Source organism: Theobroma cacao, chromosome 4, assembly GCF_053813885.1.
Source record: "Theobroma cacao isolate CCN51 chromosome 4, ASM5381388v1, whole genome shotgun sequence".
Taxonomy (NCBI): Eukaryota; Viridiplantae; Streptophyta; class Magnoliopsida; order Malvales; family Malvaceae; genus Theobroma; species Theobroma cacao.
In genome coordinates, this window is record NC_142642.1 from 34,907,392 (window position 1) to 34,932,505 (window position 25,114).

Below are 25,114 nucleotides of genomic sequence, written 5' to 3' on the forward strand. Positions count from 1 at the left end.
TAGAAATGGATTAATGGCTTTGATTTTGCTCTCATTTATGCCTTTTATTTTATAATATTTTTTATAGTCTTGGATTTGTTTTTTGTGTGTTGAAACTTTTGATAATACTTTGTTGTTATGTGAATTTTTATTTGAAATTATCTAAAAATTTAAAAAATTTATATTATTGAATTTAGCTTAAACTACTTATTTAATTATATTAATTAAACATGATATATTAACATATAATTTGGCATTTTAATTTCTTTTGTAAATAAAAGTAGCTACGCAAAATTCGTTGTCTAGCCAAAATTGCATATCCATTAAACTTTTAAGTTAATTTTTTTTTTCATTTAATAAACATGTCCTTTTGATTGACAAGTAATATTAAAACCTATTAAATTTTTCACTAATGTGAAATCTCACAAGAGATCAAAATCAAAATAATCTTAGATCATGATGCATTCTTCTTTTTTTATGAATTGCAAAATCCGTACAACTGGAACATAGCACAATTAAATAGAGTTGAATGTCACATATCTCATATCCTGAATATTTTTCTCTATCTAATAAACATATCTTTTAAATTAAAAATGTAAATCTGTAACAAATTCACGTCTGTAGCCTCCTACATGAAATTGATATCGTACCACTCTTGGACTGGGCTTGAATCTAAGATAGTAATCGGCAGACCCCAGTTTTTGGGTTGCTCAATATCAAATTCAAGGCCCACTTTGCCCCCTTGCTTCCCTCAAAGGTCTTCGACTACAATATCTATTAGGTAAATTACAATTTCCCAGAGATACTTAGTAAGTCAGAATCTTAAACTCCACCAAGTTTATACTTTTTTTGAAAAAATAATAATACAAAAAGACTAAAGTGTTAAGAACAAATGATTTAATATCAAAAGGTTATGGTAGACTAAGGGAAAAGGAAAGAAATGTGTAAATTACCACTGCCAGAAGGAACTACAAATCCATTAACTTAAAGAATGTGAAATACTTGGTAAAACAAGAAGTGCACATTTGCCTCCTTGGAAACAACTGACAAAAAATTGCGCTCCAAGAATTTGGAAAGCAAAGCTTTCTCTATTATTTCCATTCTCCTTGAATTATAAATAATTCTCTCGAGGAAAAGTATCCCACCTTTCGCTGCTTCTACTTTCCCCCACCCACTCAATTCCAACCCAGTGTAAAACTCAGCAAATGAGACAAATCTAAAAATACTTGTCTATAAAATGCATATTGAATCTCATGGAATATTACAATCATCGTATTGCACCCTCAAACTGGGCTGTAACCCTACCTGTAATTAAGTTGGCATAACCATATTGCAGGCAGATACCACGAAATTCCCCTGCAATAAACAAAGAGCCAAGATACTTTAACCACAATCCAAAACACATGCAATGACGAGTACAAGCAATGTCAAAACCTTACCTTGCCAATATAAATAATTAAATATTAGATAATAAAATGCAACAACTAACAAAAATTGACCCAATCGCATAAAGTAGTTGCATAAGTTCAGCACATCTAGAAAATATCTAAATACATCCTCAAATCTAAACAAGTAAACTACTAGCTACAGACAGGCCCATGGATAGAATTTGATGCAAGAGCTTAGTAACCAGAATCCCCTCCAAAACCTCTATCCCCGCGGAAACCACCGTTGTTGCCTCCAAAAGATCGAGGGCCACTAGGTCTTTCATTGGCATAACTTACTCGAATGTTTCTCCCATTGAGTTCCTGAAATTTCAGTGCAAAACAGTCAAATACATAATTATGCAGAAACATGTTCCACATATCAATAAATGTTTCTTTCCTCACCTGCCCATCCATGGCTGACAAGGCATTGCTGGCAGATTGATCATCAGCAAAGTTAACAAAACCGAAGCCCCTAGACCTCCCAGTGTCTCTATCAATGATAATCCTTGCTGATCAACATAAACACAGAGAATGAGAACATAAAACAGAATCAAGCACTATAATAAATACCTTCGATGTTTAACAACAATGCCATTAACAATTGTTCTTACATGTAAAAACACAAAGTTCACTGGCCCAAATCACCAATCAGGCAAACAAGGCGAACTTATTATGATTTCAATTATAACACCATGCAAAACACTCACTTGCACTCATCATTATTCAACTTCTTACAGGAGAAAGCTACAAGAAAGATAGAGACATAGAGCATAGATCCCAGACAAGCTTAAGCCTAACTCTGTGTTTTGTGTCCAAGATACCCAATAAACAAAGTACAGCAAACACCTAGCAAACACATTAACAATGCTAATCACTCTACAGAACAAAGACTACACATTTCTACTTGGTACTACTTAATGAGCTAGAATACAAAGGACAAGTAGTTTGTCTGCTTGACAAGAAATGCAAGCTACTATTTCATATACTTGACTAAAACATTCAACCTAATGACAATGTCAAAAACTTAACAGTATCATGAGCATCACCAACACAGCTCACCTTCAGTGACATCCCCAAATCCGGAAAATGCTTCCTTAAGAGTCTGATCATCAGTTCCGTACGAAAGACCTAAAAACCATAGATTCAAGTCAAATACAAAATAAATGATATCCACATCAAATCTTCGAACAACAATCCAATATGTATCAATACCTCCAATAAAAAGCTTTTTGGTTGATGTTGACATGCAGCGGATAGAATTAAGCATGGATGTAATTGGCATTTGCCCATTTTGCCTCAGAAGGCTTCCAAGTTTGCTAGAAAATGCCATTATAACGCTTAACTGTACCATTTTTTTCACAACAGCACCACCAAGCCACATAGACAAAAACAAAACAGCAAGTTAGTTCAAATCTTTAACCCAGTTAATAACCAAACCAAACCACAAAAAAAGTTCATATACAATATGAAACCATTTGCAAATCCCAGAAACCAATCAATTCAATTGTAGCTGAAAGGGTTTAAGATCTCATTAAAAATTTGACCTTTCATGTATATTACTATAAAAAATTGGTTTTCCCAGTTGTCTGCAATCATTTCTCCCCCTCTCCCTAACACTAAAGGACCATACTAAAACATGTTTCATATACCCCCTGAACAGGAGAAATTATTACAAAAGTGTAAGCCCATTCACAACAACATTACAATTTTTTATGGCATGTCGTTACATAATTTGCTGGATCTATTATAACTGTCGAGAGAGATATGATATATGTTAAATTTTTCCATGTCCAAAGAGACATGCAACATCAACATTAAAAAGAAACAGAAAAAAAAAACATAAATAAAATCAAATAATCAAGACAAATCATCTCAAAAAACTAACAGAACAGAAAATAGCAAAACCATAACCCCAAAAGAAAATATCATCATCATAACTTTAAAAACAAATAGTGAAAAATCAAATAAATGGATTCAAAGAAACAAACCCATACAAACAAAATCAATAATCTTTACCTTTAAGAAGAGAAAATCAAAGAAATTTGCGAGAGACAGAAATAAAAGCGGCTAGGGTTTAAGAGCTCCGGAAGAAGAGAAAATATCTGCTGCCTTTAATAGCGAAGAGGTTTAAGGGGTTTTGTTCAGCTGTGTTATAGGTGTACTGTAATCTTTGTTCAAGTTTTCTCTTCAATTGACGAACCGTAAAGAAAGATACCGTACATGAAGGAAGCCATCTGACGTGATTATCATTCAGCTGTAGATAATTAAAGTTGGGCGGGGTCCAGGTCAGCAAAAATACCTTTGGATTGGGTTGGGTTAACGGCTAACCAAGTTTCAAGAAAAATTAAATGGTTTATGTTGGGCCTTGGGTTTGAGGCTTTTTTGGGCTTAACTTAAATAAATTTTTTATTATAATTGATTGAACGAAAGGTAATGTCACGTGTCAAAATTTAAACTTAAACTTAATTTCGTGTAATTTTAAGCTTTTAAAATATAACTTAAATAACTCTCTTTGACTCTTTATCTGTAGAAAGAGTCGAGTTGTACTGGCTCTTTATCTGTAGAGGAGAGAGACTCTTATATTAATTTTGATCTATTTCGATCTTTGTATCTCTTATGAGGATTCCACATCGTTGAATATCTAAATTTACTTTGATACTAGTCTGAATCTACCTCAATCTTTATATTTTCATGAGAGTCCCACATCGATGAAAATCAAGAATTACTTTGATACCAAATCTAAAAATAAATTATCCACATTGATAAATATTTGAATTTACTCTTATATCAAATGTCATAAGTTGAAATTTAAACATAATCTTATGCAGCTTTAAACTTTAAAAATAAAAGGTTTTGCATTGATGAAGATATAGATTTACTCTAATATCAAATATCACAGGTTAGAATTTAAATACAATCTTATGTGACTTTAAACTCTGAAAATAAAGTTTAAATAAAACTATAAATCATGAACCTACATTCTTAACTAAAAAAACATACTTAATAGTTAGTGAAAAACTAATATTTATATATTTAATAAACATATTTGATAGCTAGTGGAAAACCAGAATTTATATATCTAAAACTTACCTTATTTTTTACTGATATGGGATTTGTGACTACTATCCCAAATATAAATTTTTTTTTAATTCCTATAGTCAAATGCTGAAAACCACTTAAAGGCATTTCTTAATTGTACTATTAACTATTGATATAATTATTTTTATAAAAAATTTCACAAATTTACTTTTAAAGAAACTTACTTGAATGATTAATGAAATTTTGTCTTCAAAGGCAAGAAAGAGATCTTAAAATCTTAAAGTCCTAAGTTTAAATCTGATAACTTCAATATATATTTTACTGAACTTGCCTAATTATATATTGATATATTTGTTAAGTTTGATTCGTTGGATTCTTATATAGAATTAATATTTGATTATTATTATAATTTATATATATTTTATTTTAATTTCATAAAAAAACATTACTTGAATTTATTATCATTAAATTAATTTTTATATGTGATTTACTTTGACGAAGATACATATATATGTATATATATAAGTAAATGAGGATATATATATTTGATGACGTGTAAAAGTGATCGAGACTTGAAAAAGGATTGACGATGAGTGACAATTAAAACGATAAGCATTCATTTTTACAATGACTTGTCAACAAACCATTTCATTTGACTCCATGCTTCCTTTTGGATATAGATTTACTCTACCTATTTAACAAGGCTTCTATGAGATTCATGCACTTTTTTTTTTTTTTTTTTACAATCCTTCATTGCTTGTTCAATCCAGCCTCCTTCAAATATTTCCCAATATAGTGCAAGTACTTAAAAGGAATAATGATAAATATTAGTAATAATAAAAAAGAAAACAATGCATTAAAGTAATGTGCCTAATGCAACTAAATCAAACAAAGATTGTCTGCTATTTGCCTTGAATAGCAGATGAAAATAGTAATAACTTCCCTGAAAAAAAAAATTATTAGAGTTTCGGATATACAATCTAAAAAAATATGAATCGTAACGTTTTGTATTTCAAGGTTCAAATCTGAAATATTTTAAAGTAAAAAATTAAATTTTAATTGTTAAAGTGCTATTTTTAGAAGATGTACGAAACCAAATTCCAAAAGAATCAGGTTTCAAATCTGGAAGAAGACCACATTATTGGTGTACAAGGCAATGTTTGGGTCATTGGAGGGGCAATTATTGTAGGGTTCATAAGAAAATGGGGATTTTTGGACTTCGCCCATCTTGGCTAAACATGGCAACAGTGTCGTCGGCGTGTGCTTCTGGAGAGACCCACCCTAGCGAACCTATGCAAAGGCCAAGACAAACAAAGAGAGAAGAGCCCCCCCCTTGTCCTCCCTCTTTGGGCCGTTGGGAGGCAATCTGAGGAATGCCTAAAGCCGCTTCACATGGGTAGCGTATTGAGTCAATCATGGTCGTCTTTTAAGGGACACGTGATGGGATTACACGTGTATGGACAGATAGATATCGATTGGCTGGGGTGGTGCCACGTGGTGATTCTTCACTAGCAGAGAAATTAGCCAACAGGCAAAAGGGATCCTACCCACATGTGCTTCCACAAATGGCTTCCTATTGTAACTTAGACTTCTTTCTCTGGAGCAGCTTCTTCTCTCACGCGCATCACTAGCGCGTGCATCTTCCTCTTCTGCTTCTTCTCCGGCATGCAACCCTTATCAACTTACATCAAAACACTTTAAACAAAACTACATGCTAGTACTTAAGTAAGTTTTGCATTCCTAAAGCAGCATCCATTGAAATACAAATTTTGGCTTTCCCTGTTGCTCATCCCATCCTTTAGGCTTAAGCAAAATAAATAGATAAAGAGAAAGATAGAGAGAGAGAGCACTCTAAAACCCTCTTGGAAAGGTGGAGTCTAATTTTAGTAATTAAGTTAAGTGCATTATTTAAAAATCAGATTTGAAATTTAAAATCTGAAGATCATATCTACTTAATCAAATTGGTGAGAGAGATGTGGAATTTGGTTAAAAATTAATCCTATCTGTACAACAAATTATTATTATTAGAAATAAAAAAAAAATTCAATTCACTTTAAGAATTTCACATTGATTGGTTTCAAATAAAATGTTTTTTTTTTACAAAAAACAATTACGATGTACGGTTGCTCCCTCTCGGCCAGCTTATATTATTATTTATTTTTTTATATCTTTATATGTATGTATTTAGAAATTAAATTTAAATATTTATGTTAAATTTTTTAAAAAAATTGAAATTTATTGTGGTTAGGATTTATTTTTTAAATCTTTTGAAAATTATAGTAAGTCTGGTGTACCAAATTTATATTAGATAGTTTACATAAATCAACATGTAGGATTAACACAAAAAAAAGTTTGTAGCTATCAATAATAAGATGAGAGTACATTAACTACATGATTTCTTTTGTTAACGATTTAATTAAAATAATATTTATAAAATATGATAATATTTGGTTCATTATTTAGTATATATTCTTATTCTTTAAAGAATATGAATTCAAATCTCATTTTTCTAAAAAAAACATTTATAAAAAAAATATAATTCTTAAAACGAAACATGACAATTATAGACATTAGAAAAAAATTCGTGGAGATAGAGATGAGGGTAGAAGAGGTAATCCTCGCCCTCGCCATCCTCCCTTGACCATTGTCATCCCTAATTATTATTATCAACGAAGAGTTTTAATTTTACAATTTAATTTTATAAAAGTTATTATGAAATGTTTATATGATTAAATCATAATCATAAATCTCAATCAATATTTTAATAAAATAAATGTGACTTTTACTTAATAAATCTGATTTTTATCGATATATGAATTCATACACGGTATGTTAGTAAGAAAAATCTATGTACTCGAGCTTAAGGCGCAGACGAAAATACACAACTCTCACACTGTCTTCCGCTTACTTGCTTGTCTATCTAATATCTAAAATGTTTATGCGTCGCACAATTGATTTGGGCCTTCTTCGGGCTCTCTCTCTTTTCTCCCTTTTTCTTTCTTTCTTTTTTTTTGTTAATGTTTTCCTCTCATTCTCGCGTGTGACTTCCGAACAAAAAAATAAGCCTTCTTCTAACAAAGAAGCGCTCTCTCCTTCTCTCTCTCAAATACCCAGACCCCTACAAAACAAAACCAAAAAAAGAAAATCTTACGGAAAAAACATAACTGAAAAAAGAAACTGAGATTGAAGTTTGCCGACTACTTCTTCTTCTTCTTCTACTTATCTCTTTAATTTTCATTTTATATCTAATTTTTTATTAATCTGAGAGCAAAAATAGAAAAAAGAAAGAAAGAAAGATCTTGTCCTTCCTACAATGCCCACTTTGTAGCGGGCAAGGTAATAATCTAACCCTCCCATCACCTTCGAAATTCATTTTTATTAAAAGCTGATTTTTATTTTTATTTTTATTTTTTTAACATTCACGCTTTGAATCAAAGCTTTCTTTTTGGCTTTTGATCGATACCCATTTACTCTTAGGTACTCAGAAAAGTGTTTCTTTAAAACTTTTCCTTTTTTTGGTCTATTTTTAGTTTTTTGATTTAATTGTTCTTAGATGAAATTTGGGCCTTCTTTATTTCATCTTTTTATTTAATGGGTACTTAATATTTGCTTAGTGAAAGTTTTTTGTTTGATGGTTTTTTTTTTCTAGGGTTTTCCATCTGGATCAACAAATTGGGGGAAACTTCCCAAATTGGGAACTGATTAGGGTTTTGATCAGAGTATAAATGGGCTCCAGCTCTCATTTTTGGAGCATCGGATTGAAGAGTTATTTGTCTCTAGCTTTAATCTTTAAAGAGATTGCTTAAGAAATGGTGATTTCAAAGCTTTTGGGCATGGAGGAGGATTGCTTTCATATTGAATTGTGTAGATACTGATAAAAAAGGTTCGAAGATTTAGTTGTTTTAGAGAAAAAGGGTATTTGGGTTTTAAGTGATTTTTTATGTGTTTGATCTCAATTGGGGGATGGTTTTGGTATTGGGTTATTATTGGAAGGAGGAGGTGATGATTCTTTATTGTCCCAGCAGGCAACGTAGACGGTCAGATTCTACTGGACCATTTTTGTTTCTTAGAAAACCGTTTGGTTTAACATAGTTTTCAGGTTAGAATTCTTCATCAAAAGAGCATTTCTTTAAGTTATCTTTCTTTGTGGGGCATTGCTGAAGTAGCTTAGTGTAAGATTACAGTAGGTTTAGTAAGTGATTTCAGACTTGCGGTGGTGATTTTTGCATCTGAAGTGAATTGTTTAAGTGAAAGATAGTTGACCTGGGTGACGGTTGTGGTTAGGGAGATTCAAGGGCTTGGTGGGTTTAGGAGTTTTGTGTGCTATTAAGTGACAGGAGTTCATGGAGGAACATTGAAGCTGGAAATGTATGTAGGGTTATGGTGCATGGACAGGAGCATAGTAACTTGTTGTTCCCTTCCCAGAACATCGCTACTGGAAGATAATTCAAGTGATTTGGCTTTTGGAAGGCATTCGTGTTTCGTGTTCTGAAATTCTGTGAAATGTCGCGTTGCTTTCCTTTCCCACCACCAGGATATGAAAAGAAGGCTAGAACCGATGACGTGGACATAATAAAAAAGGTTAACCCCATATTCTTATATTCTGTAACATTTAATGATAACCATTCATTTGTTAGTTTCATGAGATCTAGTTCCATAATAGTTGCATCGGATTTGAGTTATTGCTTATCAGTTTTTATTCTATGAAACATTAAATGCCTTATAAAGTTTATGCTGTCTTGTCTTAAAATGTATTTTATGTGATACATAATATTCTGTGAATGCTTTTACCGACGATTGAAAAATGCTATGTCTTGCTGAATGAAGCACATTTGTAAAAGTTCATTTATTAGGTTGATAGGCTGTATATTCTAAATAGATAAGATCTTAATTATATATGCATATGGTTGAACTGGAAGCTTAGTTGGAATGGTAGAGCAGTATTTTGGGTGCCTAATATATATACGTACATTAGGCACTATTGGTGACTGATGATTTATGGCTGAATGAATCTTTATTAAAGTTTTTTTTTTTTGGTTATTACTATGGTGTTAGAATCTGCATTGTTATTTTGGAGTTTATCTGTTATTATACAAGTGGTTTTGATAATCTTATATGCAAATATATCTCATGTTTTTCTATTAATCTATTCTCTAATGATACTTTTAGTTCATAGAAATAATGGATTGAGGAGCTTATAACTTGTAAAGATATCCGGCAAAAAAGCAGTGCCCACATTCTGTTGAATGAAAGATTAAGTCAGGTTAAATCCAGCTAGCTTCAATTTGTTATTTACAGATTAAAGTTCACTTTGGAACACTTCATTTGTCCCCTCTCATCAAAGAAAAGCTTCTACTAAATGATGTTGGACTTGGTCTAGGAATCACATGTGGAAGAGGATTCATGTTTTCCCCACAAGATTTATTGGATTTGTTAATTTTTTAATCAGTCTATTTTGTTAATTTGTTCCTTTTACCCTTCTGTTATCACAGAGGGTGATATTATGGTTTCCAGCCGGTGACAAGTGATGCAGTTTCGGGTTAACACTGGCTTGTCCTGTTGGTTGGAGTTTGAACATATTAATTAGTTAAGAATAGAAGCATCACCTTGGGTGTCTGCTTTTCCGATATCTTCGAGAATCAGTTTCTTTCCAAGTTTTTACGTGTTTAATATGTGTTAGAATAGTGGAATTAATCATGTAGACTTGTGTGTGAACTAAAATTTATTATTTTGCAAAAGAAGCTATGAGAACTGAATGAGGGTACTTTAAAGGAATTGGCAACGTTTTGGACTGTTCAGATCAAGTGATTTGACCTGGCAGAAATGGTTAGCTTTTGCAGTTTTGCCAGCCAGATTGAGAGTGAACTTAGAGGCTCTTTGAGGAGATGAGATGGGAGAAAATTCTTTAAATAGGTTAGAAGAAACAAGTTTGTGGTCGAAATTGATATTTAATTTAGTTTCGACACTTTGAAACATGATAAAGCTAGTTAGGCATTCTATCTAAGACACTCAGATGTTTGAAAGTCAATGACTTTGTAGTTTCAACAATTAACCTAAAATCTTTTCTGATTGGGTGTTGATATGCTATTTAAAGTTACAGCTTTATACTGAGTTTGACTAAATTCGAAAGTTAAAAGCAAGGAGGAATCGAAGGCTCTGAGTTTCTTTTAATTACAATCAGCGAGTCAGTTACAAATTTTTTTGTATCATTTATGCACGCTAGTTGGTGTCATGTTGGCATTAGCAATACTTGAAGGTAATTGTTTGAGAAAGTAGTAATGTTAATTGGTGTATGCATGATCCATGACTCGTTTTCCCTCTCCCATATTCTTTCAATGTTTATTATGAAGTTGTGGTTATTGCTCGGATAAGAATTTTAATTTAATAACCACATTCACAAGGAAAAAGTTTATTTTTGATTGATGAATGTAGGGTTGTCGATTTTTACGAGTAACTCAAGTAGTTTCCCCCCTAGTTTTAGCTGCATTTGGTAATTTTGCTATGAGAATCCTTATCTTCTGCTTTTCACCGTGATGCAATTTGAGGAATATATCCACTTGAGAGAGAGAGATAAGTAACTTTTTACATATCCGTATTTTCGTAAGAATTTTATTCTTCTGCAGTGTCCTGAATTTGAATTCCCTCACGTTTTTGTTTCAACCGCTTCCCTTGTGTTTTCTCATATCTGTTGGTAGGATATGTCAGAATGAATTTTTAGTGCAACTGTATTAGTAGTATTGCAGATCCAGAAGGAATAATCCAAATTAATCACGTGTATTAAATCATTTGTCTTTGCATGTCTCTTAGTGTAAATGAATATAAAAGTAGAGTGATAGCTTCATGATCTGGCCTGCGTAATTTTCTTGCTTTAAATAATTGAAGCTTCAAAAGCAAACATCCTATCATTTTGGCAATTCCTACTGCTGCTGCTAGACGGGCGCTCTCAATCTTGTGTGATTTCTTATCATCTTATCTGGCTTTGCATTCTGTTACACCCTGCCACCTTGTGTTTCTCTCTTTTGTATTGTTTTGTTTATGTTATTGTTTTCTTTTTTTATTTAAAAAAACTCAATATGCATTCAAAAGTTATTGTTGTTTATTAACTTTTAAAAGTGGTCAGTGTGTTTGGAATGGCTGAAACAGGATGTGACTTGAGTCTATGCTATGAGGGAATGCTGAGTGGTCTATATACTGGTAGTGCATCCTGGTTCTGATTAATATTAGAGATTGAATGGCTGTATGATCTCTCTGTCTCTGTCTCTTTATTTTGTTTGGATTCTTGAACCCCTTTCACGCTCATGTCACTAGGAGTTTATTCTGTATTCTTGGAGATTTCTTATTACCGCATTCCCATGCTCCCCTGCATGTTTGCATCCTCCTGCAGTTCCTTGAAATATTTATTACCCTCTTTTTTTTGTTTGCTGATCTTGGTGGCCTTATTTCTTCACCAGAAAGGTATTTTATAATGTTTTCTCCATTGAGGAGTAATTTGGGTGAGGGGGTTGGCTTGGGAAGCACGTTTGCATCTTCCTGCAGTTTTTTTCTTGATTTCCTTGTACCCTTTTTGGTGTTGGCAGCTTATCTTGGAGACCTTATTTCTTCACCATGAAGCTGTTTTATACAGTTTTCTTCATCAAGGAGTGTTTTCTTGTCGACTTTCCATGTCTTCCTGTTCCCAATCATATGTATTTTGACTTATAGTACTAATTCTTCTGGTGACATTTCGGCACCTAAGCTTAAATTTTCATATTAGTTTGTGACTCAGAGTAATATATTTGAAATTTATTCACTTAAAAGCATGTGGCAAACCTTCCATTAGTATTAGTTCTAGATGTAAAGTTGCTGGTTCGATGTATTCATTTTTAATTAATTGGTTAGTTGATATGTTGATTTGGGGAGATCAAGTAACTTGTGGATGGCTTTTGTGGGATGAGAGCATCATGAATAAGTTTCTCTTAATGGAAATCTGCTATTATGCTGCCATTAAGTTGATTACTAGAATAGAAAAGCTTTTGTATTGTTTGTTATAGAGAGATCATGAGGTTGATATGAAGAAATAGTTTGGGCTTTGCTGAAGGAATGGGCCAAACATTCATTACCATGGATGGAGGATATTTTTGGTGGGGTATGGTTTATCTTGCGAGTTACCAGGGATAGAATATGAGTTTTCATCATGATTTCTTGATGTTGGGATTGGTGCCTTGTCGTTTTTTTTGTTGCCCATGAAGTGAATTGTCTGTCATGGCATAAACTGAATATATGGTTTGAACTGGTTAATTTTCAACCGAGTATGACTGTCATCTTGGCCAAGATTTCCTCCAACTTGTGTTTGCTCTAATTGACTGTGTCACACCTTTAAAAATTCTATAAGTCAACTTGAAATCACTTTTGGCCATGAGTCGTGGTGCTTTGGGTAGGAAGACTACGAGGAACACAGATACTTTTATGATTGTAGCTCTTCAGAGAATTTGGCTGCCACACATGATGCTAGTATCTTCTTTCCAAATTCTTTATTCGAATGTGTACTAAAAATCCCAATTCAGTTTCGTAAGTATGTGATTTTAGAGAAACTGAGTGCTAAACTGGCATAGTGACCATTCTGGTTACCACGTGAAAGATTCCCTTCCTCCTTTCTTTCACAAAATGGCACCAAATTCTCTAAAGAAGATAAAGAGAGGAAGCGAGAAGGTGCCCAAATTACAGCATTGAGACTGAAACTTTTTGGTGAAGTGATTATTTAAGCAATGTTCATCGGGGTATTCAATAGTTCTTGTTCATTGGGATATTCAAAATTTCACAGGTCACTCTTTGCATGTCTAAAATGAGTGTTTGATACTTTACTGCATTATATTTGGTAGGAAAAGAGTGTTTTCACCTTTGGCACTAAGTACACCCATGAAAGGTATCTAGAAGTGCAAGTGAAATTGCAATAATGAAAATGAAGTTTGGTGTTGCTGGCGTTTATAATTTTTTCTCTTATTGATCTAGCTTGGGTTATTGTGAGTTGTTGTTGAGAGAATGGAGTTGATAGACTATATTTCCTTACACAATGGAGAATACGGAATGCATCAAGAAGCCTTTTCTGTAAGAACTTAAGGAAATTCTGTTCCTTTAAGCCTTCCTTATTCAAATACAATGCGATATGTATATCAGCTTTGTCAATGATGAGTGCATTGTGCCTCAAGAATTTCTTGTTTAAAGGATGAGATTTCATGTTAATAGATTTCTTTCCACTACTTTACTACCTTAATCTCAAATTTCTCGAAAGTCTCCAGGGATGGCGAAACAAATCTGTGTCTTCTTGTTCTCCACCACTTTGTTAGTAGGATGTTTTTCATGTCATTTAAATTCACCTTGCTTTGATCGGTAGTGGACCTTCTGGTGGCCTGCTTATCTCCTTTCTGTCATCTGCTTGCTGATGATGACATTAAGGTATGCCTAATTTAAGGTTGAGAAGTGCCTCATCTCCTATGCAGCTAAAATATAGAATAGATTTTCAGAACAATTTGGTGTAAAGGCTGTATTTGATGGATTTGAGTACCATTTTCTCTTTAATAGTAGAATTTGCTTGAGTTTTCCTGGTTCTTTTTGCATGGGTAAGGTCTTTAGCAAATATAATTGGAGATTTTGCTCATTAATTTGGTATGTAGCATGTTATCTCAAAATTTTTTTTGTCTGAGGTTTAAGGCTTGGTATTTTATGATTGCTATTGCAACAACATTTTATGGTAGAGATGTGTGGAATTCTGTTTTAGCTATCCAGGCATATTGCTATCTGTTTGCTGGGTGGTTATATTGGTGAATGATGGTGGTTCAGCCTTGTCTGCCATTTACTAGTTGTCGTTCTTTTTGTGTTTCGTGTTTGTGGTGTGTGTTGTTATTGTTGTGTTTTCTTTGATTCTCCCTTTTGCTTGGCTAATAAATGTTTATCAGATTTCCTTTAATTCCCTCTCTCATAACCTTTTCAAGACAGGATACAAAGGGAATTATTAGATTTATCTTCTGTCAAAACCTTAAGTAATCATTTGGAAATTTTCTTGATGGATGATTGGTGTGTAATTTGTTGACAGAGGTATTTACTTGGTTCATATGCTTAATATCTGCATTAATTGTAACTTTATGCAGAATGGATCTTTTAGCGTAACTTTCACATTTGAGGGTTAGTGAAGGTTTGTTTGATTGTTTCCTAGTTATTAGATATTCTTTTGCATTCGACTCATGAATCCGTGTTTTTCTAAGATCATTCTCAATTTTCAGGAGAAGCAAAAAGAGAAGAAGCATAAGAAGGATAAGAAGGAAAAGGAGAAGAGAGAAAATAAAGAAAAAAAGGAGAAAGATAGGAGTGATGGAAAGCATAAGGATAAGAAAGACAAAAAGGAAAAACACAAAGACAAAAAGAAGGAAAAGGATAGAGATAAAGAAAAAGATAGAAGTAATAACTCAGAAGAGAAGAAATTTCCTGGTCATCCTGAGGGTCAAAATGGGGAGAGAATCTCAGATGAGAAGAAGCTTCAAGGAAAGTTTGAAGGTCACAGTGGAGAGAAGTTTATTCAGAAAGAGAAGGGTAGGGATAAAGACCGAAGCAGTTTCTCAGGTGAGAAGAAACTTGCTGGGCAATTTTCAGGTTATAATGGGGAGAAGATCACCCAGAATAGCCATCTGGCTGAAGATTTCAGGGATTCTAAATTTGTGCAGGAGTTGGGAAGGAGGGTTAGAGATGAAGGTGCAGGAACTGGAAACCAATTGGCGGATAAGTTTATGGGTACCGACCAAAAAAGAGACGAGGGAATGGTCAGATTGGTGGCTAAGACCGCCAACATATTGGAAGAGAAGGAAAAGAGCAAGAGAAGTGATGATAGGAAGTTGGATGTGCAAGGAATCAGGGAAGAGACAAGATCTAGTGGAAATGCTATGGTTCAGAACCTTCCTGGAGCAGCTAAAGCTAGAGTTGAAGGGATTCCCAGACAAGTGGAGAAGGATACTGAGAGGCGGGTGGAGGGGAAAGAAAAAACCAAAGAAAAGCAAAGTGATGATAAAATCAGGGATAAACGCAAGGATAAAGACAGGGAGAAAAAAAGTCATGGGAAAGATAAGGACAGGGACAAAGAGAAGAAGAAGGAGGAGAAGGCTAAGGCAAAAAGTGAACGTAGGAATATCGAGCAGGATAACGTAAAAGGAAGCAACAAAGATGACCCTGTGGGTACCATTAATCTGAAAACATCACATCCTTCCAAGGAGGGCAACAAGGATGCTGTTGCTGAGGGAAATCTCCGCAAGCGGAAGGACTTGGAAAAAAATGGATTTTTTCATGGTGAGTTTATAACCATGATTGTGTGTATAAATCCTGCTGATCACTTGAAAATTAGGTTCCTTTTATTTGTTAGGAAACCTGCTGGTAAACCCATGCATAAAATCATGCAATTGCTTTCATGGCAATAAATTTATCCATTTTTCTTAGCAGGGGTTAAAGTTCTAAAGCTCTATAACCATCTTGGTAACGGGTTCTGCTTTCTTTTTGATTTTTGTTACAGTTAATGACAATAAACCCAATAAGTTTCCAAGAACTACTTCTTCCTCTCATCCATTGACTGACAATGGAAGGACGTTGGAATCTTGCCAAGCTCCCATACCACTTACTTCGGATAGCCAAGGGGCAGGAACCAGTCTTAAAGTGGATAATAAAGATTGCAAGGTGAATGGTATCATTGAAGCCCAGCTGTTATCTGTCTCCCCAACAAAGCCTTTAGCAGCAAATGCACAAGCTATTCAAATTGATGAAGTGTCTATGAAACCACCCCATCCAGATTCCAAGTATTTGAGCCAGGTACTTTCGGTGCCCAAAATGGAAGAATGGTCTGATTTTGATGACCAAGACTGGCTATTTCACAGCAATGAATCTCAATCAAAGAAGCCCAAGGTGGGATTTTCTGAGATTGATGAGGCACCACAAGTGTGGGCAGAGGCGCTGCAGATAGAGTCAGCTGATATTTGTGCTCTTCCATATGTTATTCCATACTGATTTGGTCTTTTATTAGTGGGCACACGGTCAACCCTCCTACAATGCAGCAGGATTTGGCCTTTTGGGCGGATTGTTTGATTTCTGTTGAGGATTCTTTTGTTGTCAAACACCGGTGTTGCAGTGAATGTTTTTGCATGACCGGCTGCCAAACTTTGTTGAAAGGAAGTGATCTGTCGCATCGACGAGCACATGCTCTATCATGTCTGGAGGGTGGGTATTTGCCCCTTGGTTCGAACCAACTAATTCATTCAAAACACACGAGGCCACAAAGGCAACCGAATGACGGTGCCTTGAAAGGGAGATGTGTAAGCTTGTGCAATTCTTATTTTAATTGCTTAAAGCTGAGAAGCTCTTTCTAATTGAGAATGTAAGAGAAACTAGCTGTGGTCTTTGCAACTCCACTGCAATTTTGATTTGTAACATAGAACTCTTATTTACAAGAAATGTAAGATAGAGGGAAAAGAAAGTAGTCGCATTCATTTATTCACCTCTCTTTGTAACTGTTGTTTATATTACCGTTTTGCTCCGTGTATAGACTTATCATCTCTGTTTTCCATTCTCAGTCGAGTCCCCATGTTCTTCTGTCCTTTGCTCCCCTGTTTCTCCTGTAAAGCTGTGTGCCTTGAAATTAACCACCTCCATCCTGCTGCCTCAAACCTTTCATTGATTTTAGAGATCGAGCTCTTGGCAAATTTGCTAGTAAAAAGAAAAGCGATGAGAGTTGTGCCTTACTATTGAAAATTCGCTAGTAAAGATTTTTTAAAAGTTTTGAAAGCTTGTTCAACATGAGATTGAAATATCTTATTTATTTTTTTAAAGTGTTTAATGTGATTTATTGTCTTATTTAATCTCACAACACTCTCGTCGTTATTAATCACGTTACCTGAGATTGAATTTGTTTTGAAATTATTTTTTTTTCATGGAACCATTATTAGCTTCTTTGGAAAACTATCTTGTTTAATTTGAGATTGAAACACTTTATCTAATTATTCTAAGGTGTTTGATGTGATATTAGTATTTACAGATGATATTACAACATTAATACATTATTGAAATCTGGGTAATCTTATATCTAAGAGTGTTATTGCAGCAGACATCATTTATTCGAAGACAGCAAGTCCCCAATCATTGTATATTGCTCCGTGAAAACACAGTAAGCGATCAAGAAAACTGAGATTGGTGTAGGAAAGAAGCTGATTACAAAAAGCTAAGCTAAGCCAATCTACCAAAGGAACAATCATATCCTCGATCTAGCCAAATGTTCTTCTAATGAAGGATTTTTAACTTGAAAATTCAATATACAACGTTAGGGTCAAAGAAGATTAATTTTTTTTTTATAATTAGAGAAGAGAAATTCGAATATTATTTTTAAGTAAAAATATCATGTACAAATCAGTAAACCAAATGCTCGGATACTGATAAAAGAAAATTAAGTTTTATTTTATAATTATTAAAAAAAAAGAAATAATTGGATAAAAATATCCGTAATGAGCAACATGTTTAATATTATTATTCCTTGGCATTTATGACAAAAAAAAGACTATAAGTAGTCAGTGAGTTGGGACTTTAGGAGTCACGTTTGCTCATTTATAACATATTGCAAACAATGATAACGATTATAAATACCGTTCGTAAAAAGGTTGAGTCTACATTATATGATAGCCATAATGTTAAGGGGATTAATTGTGCCGTCAAATGCATTTTACCTCAATTCACAACCTATTCAAGGTACACATTGCTAGTACAAGACATGACGTTTTTTAATATATACGATATGATATATAATTATATAAAAAAATTAAAATTAAAATTTTAATAAACTGCATATTATTCTAATTATTTATCTCATACCCTTTCTCTCTTTTCTTTTTAATTTTATATAAAATTAATTTTTCTGTTTAACAAATTTTCACAAACACAATATATTTACAAATTACAGCTGCAAAAGGGGAGGTGGCAATTTGAAGCCCCCTCCCAATTGTCCCGGACCCCTTTGAATTTAAGCTGAGTGAGCTGGCTAGATAAGCTTAGGTAAGTTAGATTGTCGCTTGTCACTGCCCTTATTACCCAATAATGGGACCATTATGTATTGTCTCATTTAGTTCAGTAATTCTCTCTCCCTTCTTCCCATTATTGGAGAAACACCTTTCTACGTGGAGAACTCATAGCTAGCATTTGCCGTCTCCCAACTCATTCAAATACAATGAAATTCCTTTTTACTATGGGGATCAAGAACTCAAACTTTAGTTGGCTGCAATTATTTTCGGTGTCAATGGAAAGATTAATCAGGCCATTCTACAAAACCTGCGATTGCTATCGTTCACTGATCTTTCTTCGTCCCATCTATGGTATACACCTTTCCAGGTCGACCAAGAAATGGAATGGATCCCACATAAGCCGAACGTATTGGAAATTAACCAGGAGAGTTTCATTGCCACAATTTCCAACTAAGTTTCGGCCTAACATGAGGGCCCGAAGTATTAATGGTAAGTCATTTAAGGCCCCAGATGATTAAAGCAGAGACAGCTAGGTATTTTCAATTGCGTTAATTAATTTAATATATACAATTAATATCTTTTATTAAAAATTTCAGCCCCTTAATTACCATTTCTTTTTATTTAAAGACTTTATGGAATGACTAAGTTAACCTTATGAAATGAAACTAGGTATCTTGAAGGTAACAATCAATTGCTATAAATGAGTTCTTAAACCATCTCCAACATGGTATCATTTCTGGGTCAAACCTTATCCTCCATCTTGTTCCCTCTTTAATGCTTTGAGAGTCGTTGTAAATACTTTTCAGAAATATATATAAAATTTTTGGGTACGAGAGAAGACTTTATATGAAGAATTTTATGGTAAAATTCAAAACTTTCCAAAACACCATACTCGAGTTGAGAGCAAAGACAGGAAAGCAAGGACAAAGCAAAAGTAGGGTGGCGCTAGTAGGAGGGGACCGTGTTCTCAATTCTTTAATTTTATTTAAAATTTCAATTTTTTTTAATTTTTTTATATTATTATCCTATACAGAAATTTATTTTGATAACAAAATTTTTAAACTTCACAAATAAATTTCCAACGATTGACATGTACTCAATCAAGTAATGTGAATGTAATTAATCATAAACCGTACTTTGTTTTTTTTGTTGAAAACGATGGAAAATTAATCATAATAATTGTAACAAAATAATTATACCAATGTGTTTTTGATTGATATAAAAAAGATAAATTAATATTTTAATCAGCTAAAATTTGAGTTCAATAATGTCTTAATTGAAAGATAAAGCTAATATATAATTGAATGTTAAGACTAATAATAAATCTTTGAAGAGGACATTATTAATTTATGTCCCTTTTATTTTTGTTGAGTTTCAATTATATTCCTTGGGCAATAGAAAATACATCACTCAAAAAATAAATTATAAAAATGGCATATATATATATACATACATGAAAAGCAACCCATGATGGAGCATTGGGTTGACAAAGGTAAAAATGTTTGATGAGGATAAGTGGACTGCGGAGATGCGTAATGGTTGATGTAAAAATGCATGTCTAATGTGTATGTATCATCCTCTTTGATGCGTAGCTATATATAGGTTCAATGTTTGATTCCTTTTATATTTATATATATACATACTTAATTTTAATTAAGATGAATATGTAATAATGACATTAATTACATATTGGACAGGGACCTTCATCAAATGCACGGGCTGACTAATTGTCCTTCAGATGAATTTTTATTTTGGTTTTTAACATTAAATTTAAATAATTTTTTTTAAGAATAAATATTTATTACCTAATTAATCGAGAGAAACAAATTCTGATTACATTATTTAGAAGTAAACTTCTAACTTTACAAGGAGACAAGTTAAGATTAGGGAATTTTCATTGATAGAGAACCACTTGTTAGTCGAAATTGTGAATGCTATGAATTAAATCTGAATTTGAGTAAAGGTGATTTAACTAAGAAGTTACCGTAGCAACTACTAATTTACTATCCGCCTGAACATCAATCTTCCTGAACTTTTGTTCTCATGCATATTTGTTCCTATGGATTATTTTAAGAGTTTTTTTTTTAATTATTTTGCAAAAAATGCACCTTATTTTGAGTAAGCATATATAATCATCCCAGTTTAAAATCTCTGGTTAGAAGGTGCTTCTCATCCATTTCAAACTAAGCGGTGAACTTTAAATGCAAAGCCAAAGTGGCCAACTGCTCCACGCCTAACGAACCAATGAATAGGAACCAAATAAATGTTTCCCATTAAATCCCCCACCGCTCTTGATTTGAGAACCCAATTTATAAGACCCCAAAGCCACGTTGGCCAGCGCGTCAGGCCTTCCACGCACTTTTACCTATTTCTCTCTCCACTCCACTTACTTCCCAATCAGCAGCATGGTTCCTCCAGAACAAGACCGCCTTGTCTATAACATTAGGCTCTCATCCGTCGGCCCAGGCCGCGTGACCGGTACGGATGTGGTTCATGAGCTTAGCGGCCTTGACTTAGCCATGAAGCTTCACTACCTCAAAGGGGTCTACTTCTTTAGCAGCCAGGTAGTGGAAGGGCTAACCATCGCACGCATGAAGGAAATCATGTTTTTTTCGCTCAACGACTATTATATCACCTCCGGCCGGATCAAGAGAAGCGAGTCAGGCCGACCCTATATAAAGTGTAACGATTGTGGGGTGAGGTTCGTGGAAGGATTATGTGATAAGACAATCGATGAATGGCTAGAGATGGGAGATGATTCCCTTCACAACCTGCTCGTTTACCATCGAGCCATCGGCCCAGAATTATCATTTTCTCCTTCAGTTTACTTACAGGTGATATATTCATTAATATTTTTAGCAACCTTTCCGGCTAAGGTAGTTTCTAGTAATACTTCTCCCTGATATAGTAACGTGCTAGTATCATATTACCTTATATAGTAATTGTTCATAACTTATAAACAGAAAGGCTCTTTTTAAGTCAACCTTTGACTTTACTTAATCATTTCCGCAGAGTCGTACTGCCTTTCTTCGGTCAACGAGATAGTAAAACCCAACAAAACTTTTATTAGGTTAACTTTCTTCAAAGGTTTAGCTTCAAGTTTTTAGGTTAAAACATTAAAAATAGAGAAGAATTTTTTTTTTCTTTCGCCCTTTGTTCACGTTATACTTTTCTTTTTGCACAACTTTTCTTCCCAACTGTACCAATCACCAATTAATGCGAAGGCCAATGCTCTCAGTATCACTATGGTTGTCATGGCACACCAATCATGAAATGCTACCAACGAACCTTTGCATGAGTTATGTTTCTTTCTTTTTTGATACATGTGAATGTGTTTTTGATGGTTTCTTGTAATCCCAACTAGGTATATGTAGAATTTTCACACAAGATAAAAATTTCGAATCATGAATAGTTTTATTTATTTATGCTAATCTAAAAAAAGTAACAAATGAGCATAGATCAAGTTAAGTTTATTATATTGCAATGACTTGATAAGCTTTTAAAAGAGGATGTAGATGGTGATAGCAACGAGTCAATAGTTAGACAGAGGTAGGAATGAGGAATATTACTCTTTCAACATGAAAATTAATAGTTCTAGTAGCCCATAGAAGAAAGAGAGGACAAGTATAGGGAGTGACTAACCATGTCTATGCAAGAATTGCCCTATCCCCTAGGTATGTAAGGACCTCGCTGGGTCTTGAACTCTAGTGGCTTCATTACTTTCCTTCCCTGATCTTTTACTGAGCTTTGCTGTGCAGGTTACTTGGTTCAAATGCGGAGGAATTTCAGTGGGGATGAGCTGGGCCCATATCCTTGGAGATGCATTTTCAGCCTCTGATTTCATCAATAGTTGGGGCCAATACATGGCTGGGCTTAAGCTCAATGGGCCACTCACCCTCTCAGAGTCAGTTGCCAAGATTGAAAAACCTGATGACCCAACCCAACTTGCCAAGGAACCACTTTCTGCAAAGCAGGTCAACCCTGTTGGAGACCTTTGGGTAACTGCCAATAACTGCAAAATGGAAACTTTTTCTTTCTTCTTGAGCAAACTACAGCTATTAACCTTACATGTAAAGATATGTGGTGAAGATGGAGGTAAAAAAATTTCGCCTTTCGAGTCCGTTTGCGCTGTTATTTGGCAATGCATAGCCAGAGTTAAAGAAGCATATGAACCACAAATTGTGACAGTTTGTAGAAAAGATCCCTACCATGACACTAATGTTCCTAGCAACAGTCAAATCATAAGTGCAGTCAAGGCAAATTTCTCTGTCACGGAAGCAGATTTGAACAAGTTAGCAATGTTGCTAGCTGAAGATCAGGGCCTGGATGAAAGAAACAAGATTGAGGCTGCTGTAGAGAAAGAGAATGGGGTGACAGATTACATCATGTATGGGACAAATTTAACATTTGTGAACCTGGAAGATGTCGGTTTATATGAATTGGAGTTAAAAGGACATAAACCAATGTTTGCATATTATTCTATCCAAGGTGTGGGAGACGAAGGAGCAGTTTTGTTTCTTCCAGGGCCCCCAAGTACTGAGAGTGATGGCAAAGAAAGATTGGTCACGATAACTTTGCCAGAGGATCAATTACTGAAGCTAAAGTCTGAGCTAAAAAGGAGTGGTTTACTTCTTGCAACTGAACTTGAATGATTGCAGCACTTTGCAATCGGCATGTGTTCTTGCCTGCGCGTGGGAGTTTTTTTTTGTGTGGAACTACCTTGGCTATTAGTAATTATTAGTACTTTTATTGTACTGATAAGAAACTGCATATGTTGCTGCACTATTTCAGGCTTTCAGCCTGGTTGATAACCAGCAGCAGTAGTTGGTTACATAATCATTGACGTAGTAATGTACTGAAGATAACATGAAATTGTAAAATAGAAAAATATATTCAACTCTTGATGAATAGTTGAACTCTAAATGCTACAAGCTTTTGGGAAATTTTATCACAGACATTGAATATTATAATTTGAAGTTAAAATGTGTGAATGGAAGAAGTTAATTCTCGATAGGGATATGCAACCAGCAGCAGTAGGCAGTAGCAGAGATCAGCCAGACTTGCATTAGTAGGCTTTGAGGGGCCAAGCTAAGATTGAAAGGAAAATAGAATTAAGTGATTGGAACGTCAATTTCTACAATAAACCATACCAAGATTCGAGCTAAAGAGTAGTTACACAATTGAATTGTTCATCTTTTTTTGTTTTCTTGGCAGTAAAAAGCTATGTATTTGACATTAATCCATCTCTTTCATCCATTCCAGAAGTTGAAAAACTATGGGGAAGGCTTTGGCAGATCGATTCCAGGGCAGTCTATATTGGTGTGCATGTCACGGGGGTTTTCTCTTGACCCGTGGACCTAGCCTTTGCCTCACTCAAGGTCGCTTAGAAAAGCTAGCAGCTTTCTCAAGTTAGTAAGTTAAGATCGATTTTGACAAGAACAAGAGAATTGAGAGAACAAAGAGAGATCTTTTATTGATAATAATTCTAATATAAGAGTCATTAGTCTTAAATGAGGGGGCTCAAGGGGTTTATATAGCCTAGGATCCCTTGGAGCCGTTATAAGACAGTTCCCAACGGCTAGGGGCTGTTTTGAACTCTTCTAAGCCCTCCTGACGTGCCCCTGGTCCTGTTGCCCACGGCAGACAACGGCTGCCCCGCAGGTCTCGGGTTGGCTAGTGTTTCTCGTGCACCAGGCAGACTGCCTGGGCAGTTCGCGCCCCCCAGCTGCACGCCAGTCTGCCTGCTCTGCTGCGCTCCATTTCCCTGCGCGCCTGCGAGCCCCGTCTGTGTGCTGGCCCGTGCGCTCATCCGCTCGCGGGTGCCGATACCTCCAAGTCCCTCGGCACCAAATTGGGGTTTCAGCCCTCGTTAATCGCCCATCCTCAAGCTGGCTCGCCTACTCTCGAGCCCCAAGCCCTTGCCATCGGACTGTCCCGGCCTTCTCCACAAAAGGGGCGTGACACGTATGCATAGTCATGGTATTCAACCGCAGATTTGACTGGCATCATTGCCCCAGAAAAGAACGAAGCTATCATGGCAATGAAAATATTCAGTGCTGCCATGATATTAATATCCTTTGATACCAATAGTCTCTCTACTCTTCCCTTCCTTAAATTTGGGTTGAAGAGAGATTTTTCCGCATCGTTCTCAATGTAATTGAACGCTTTACTTATAACATTAGACATTTTATCAAAACGTATGTGCAGTTTATGAAGTAATGGCTGGTTCAGTTACATTGATCCCTTTCATTATTTACGTTGTCTAAAGTAGATCTTTTTATTAAAGTCTTAGATTTCTAATTGCAAAACCTCCAAGACATGTGCAAATATGTTTGAGCAACGCAAAGGGTGCCAAATTAAGTTAGTTGGCAATGGCATTGAAGGTCGCTTAGGCTCAACGGATATGGCCATTTGGAATAAGGCTTGTGTACGCAAACAACTTTGGACTGTTTACTGTAAGTCTGGATCTACTTGGGTAACCTGGGTTCATGAATATGTAATTAGAGGCAGGAACTTTTGGCATGTACCTATCCCTCAACATTGTACCAGGTGTTGGAAGAAGATTTTAAGACTAAGCATGAAATTGGTGACGGGAGGAATACTTTCTTTTGGCTTGACAACTGGCACCCTCATGGCCCTCTCTTGAACCATTTC

General features: G+C 34.8%; 3 protein-coding genes across 3 annotated transcripts; 2 read left to right on the forward strand and 1 right to left on the reverse strand.

Annotated features, from left to right (window-relative positions):
• Positions 1 to 1,464: 1,464 nt before the first annotated feature.
• On the reverse strand, positions 1,465 to 3,565 carry GRP4 (glycine-rich RNA-binding protein 4). Its single transcript, XM_007034168.3, has 5 exons — positions 3,423 to 3,565; positions 2,619 to 2,748; positions 2,466 to 2,534; positions 1,809 to 1,915; positions 1,465 to 1,727 (listed from the first exon to the last, which is right to left on the reverse strand). Exons 2-5 carry the CDS (start codon positions 2,734 to 2,736, stop codon positions 1,602 to 1,604), a joined length of 420 nt encoding a protein of 139 aa, XP_007034230.1. The 5' UTR covers positions 2,737 to 2,748; positions 3,423 to 3,565; the 3' UTR covers positions 1,465 to 1,601.
• A 3,834-nt stretch (positions 3,566 to 7,399) lies between these two features.
• Positions 7,400 to 16,950, forward strand: LOC18602652 (myb-like protein X). Its single transcript, XM_007034172.3, has 4 exons — positions 7,400 to 7,781; positions 8,095 to 9,026; positions 14,702 to 15,755; positions 15,976 to 16,950. Exons 2-4 carry the CDS (start codon positions 8,949 to 8,951, stop codon positions 16,461 to 16,463), a joined length of 1,620 nt encoding a protein of 539 aa, XP_007034234.2. The 5' UTR covers positions 7,400 to 7,781; positions 8,095 to 8,948; the 3' UTR covers positions 16,464 to 16,950.
• Positions 16,951 to 20,788: 3,838 nt separating this feature from the next.
• Positions 20,789 to 23,370, forward strand: LOC18602653 (HXXXD-type acyl-transferase family protein). The gene is made up of 2 exons (XM_007034174.3): positions 20,789 to 21,294; positions 22,219 to 23,370. Exons 1-2 carry the CDS (start codon positions 20,866 to 20,868, stop codon positions 23,110 to 23,112), a joined length of 1,323 nt encoding a protein of 440 aa, XP_007034236.2. The 5' UTR covers positions 20,789 to 20,865; the 3' UTR covers positions 23,113 to 23,370.
• Positions 23,371 to 25,114: the final 1,744 nt, after the last annotated feature.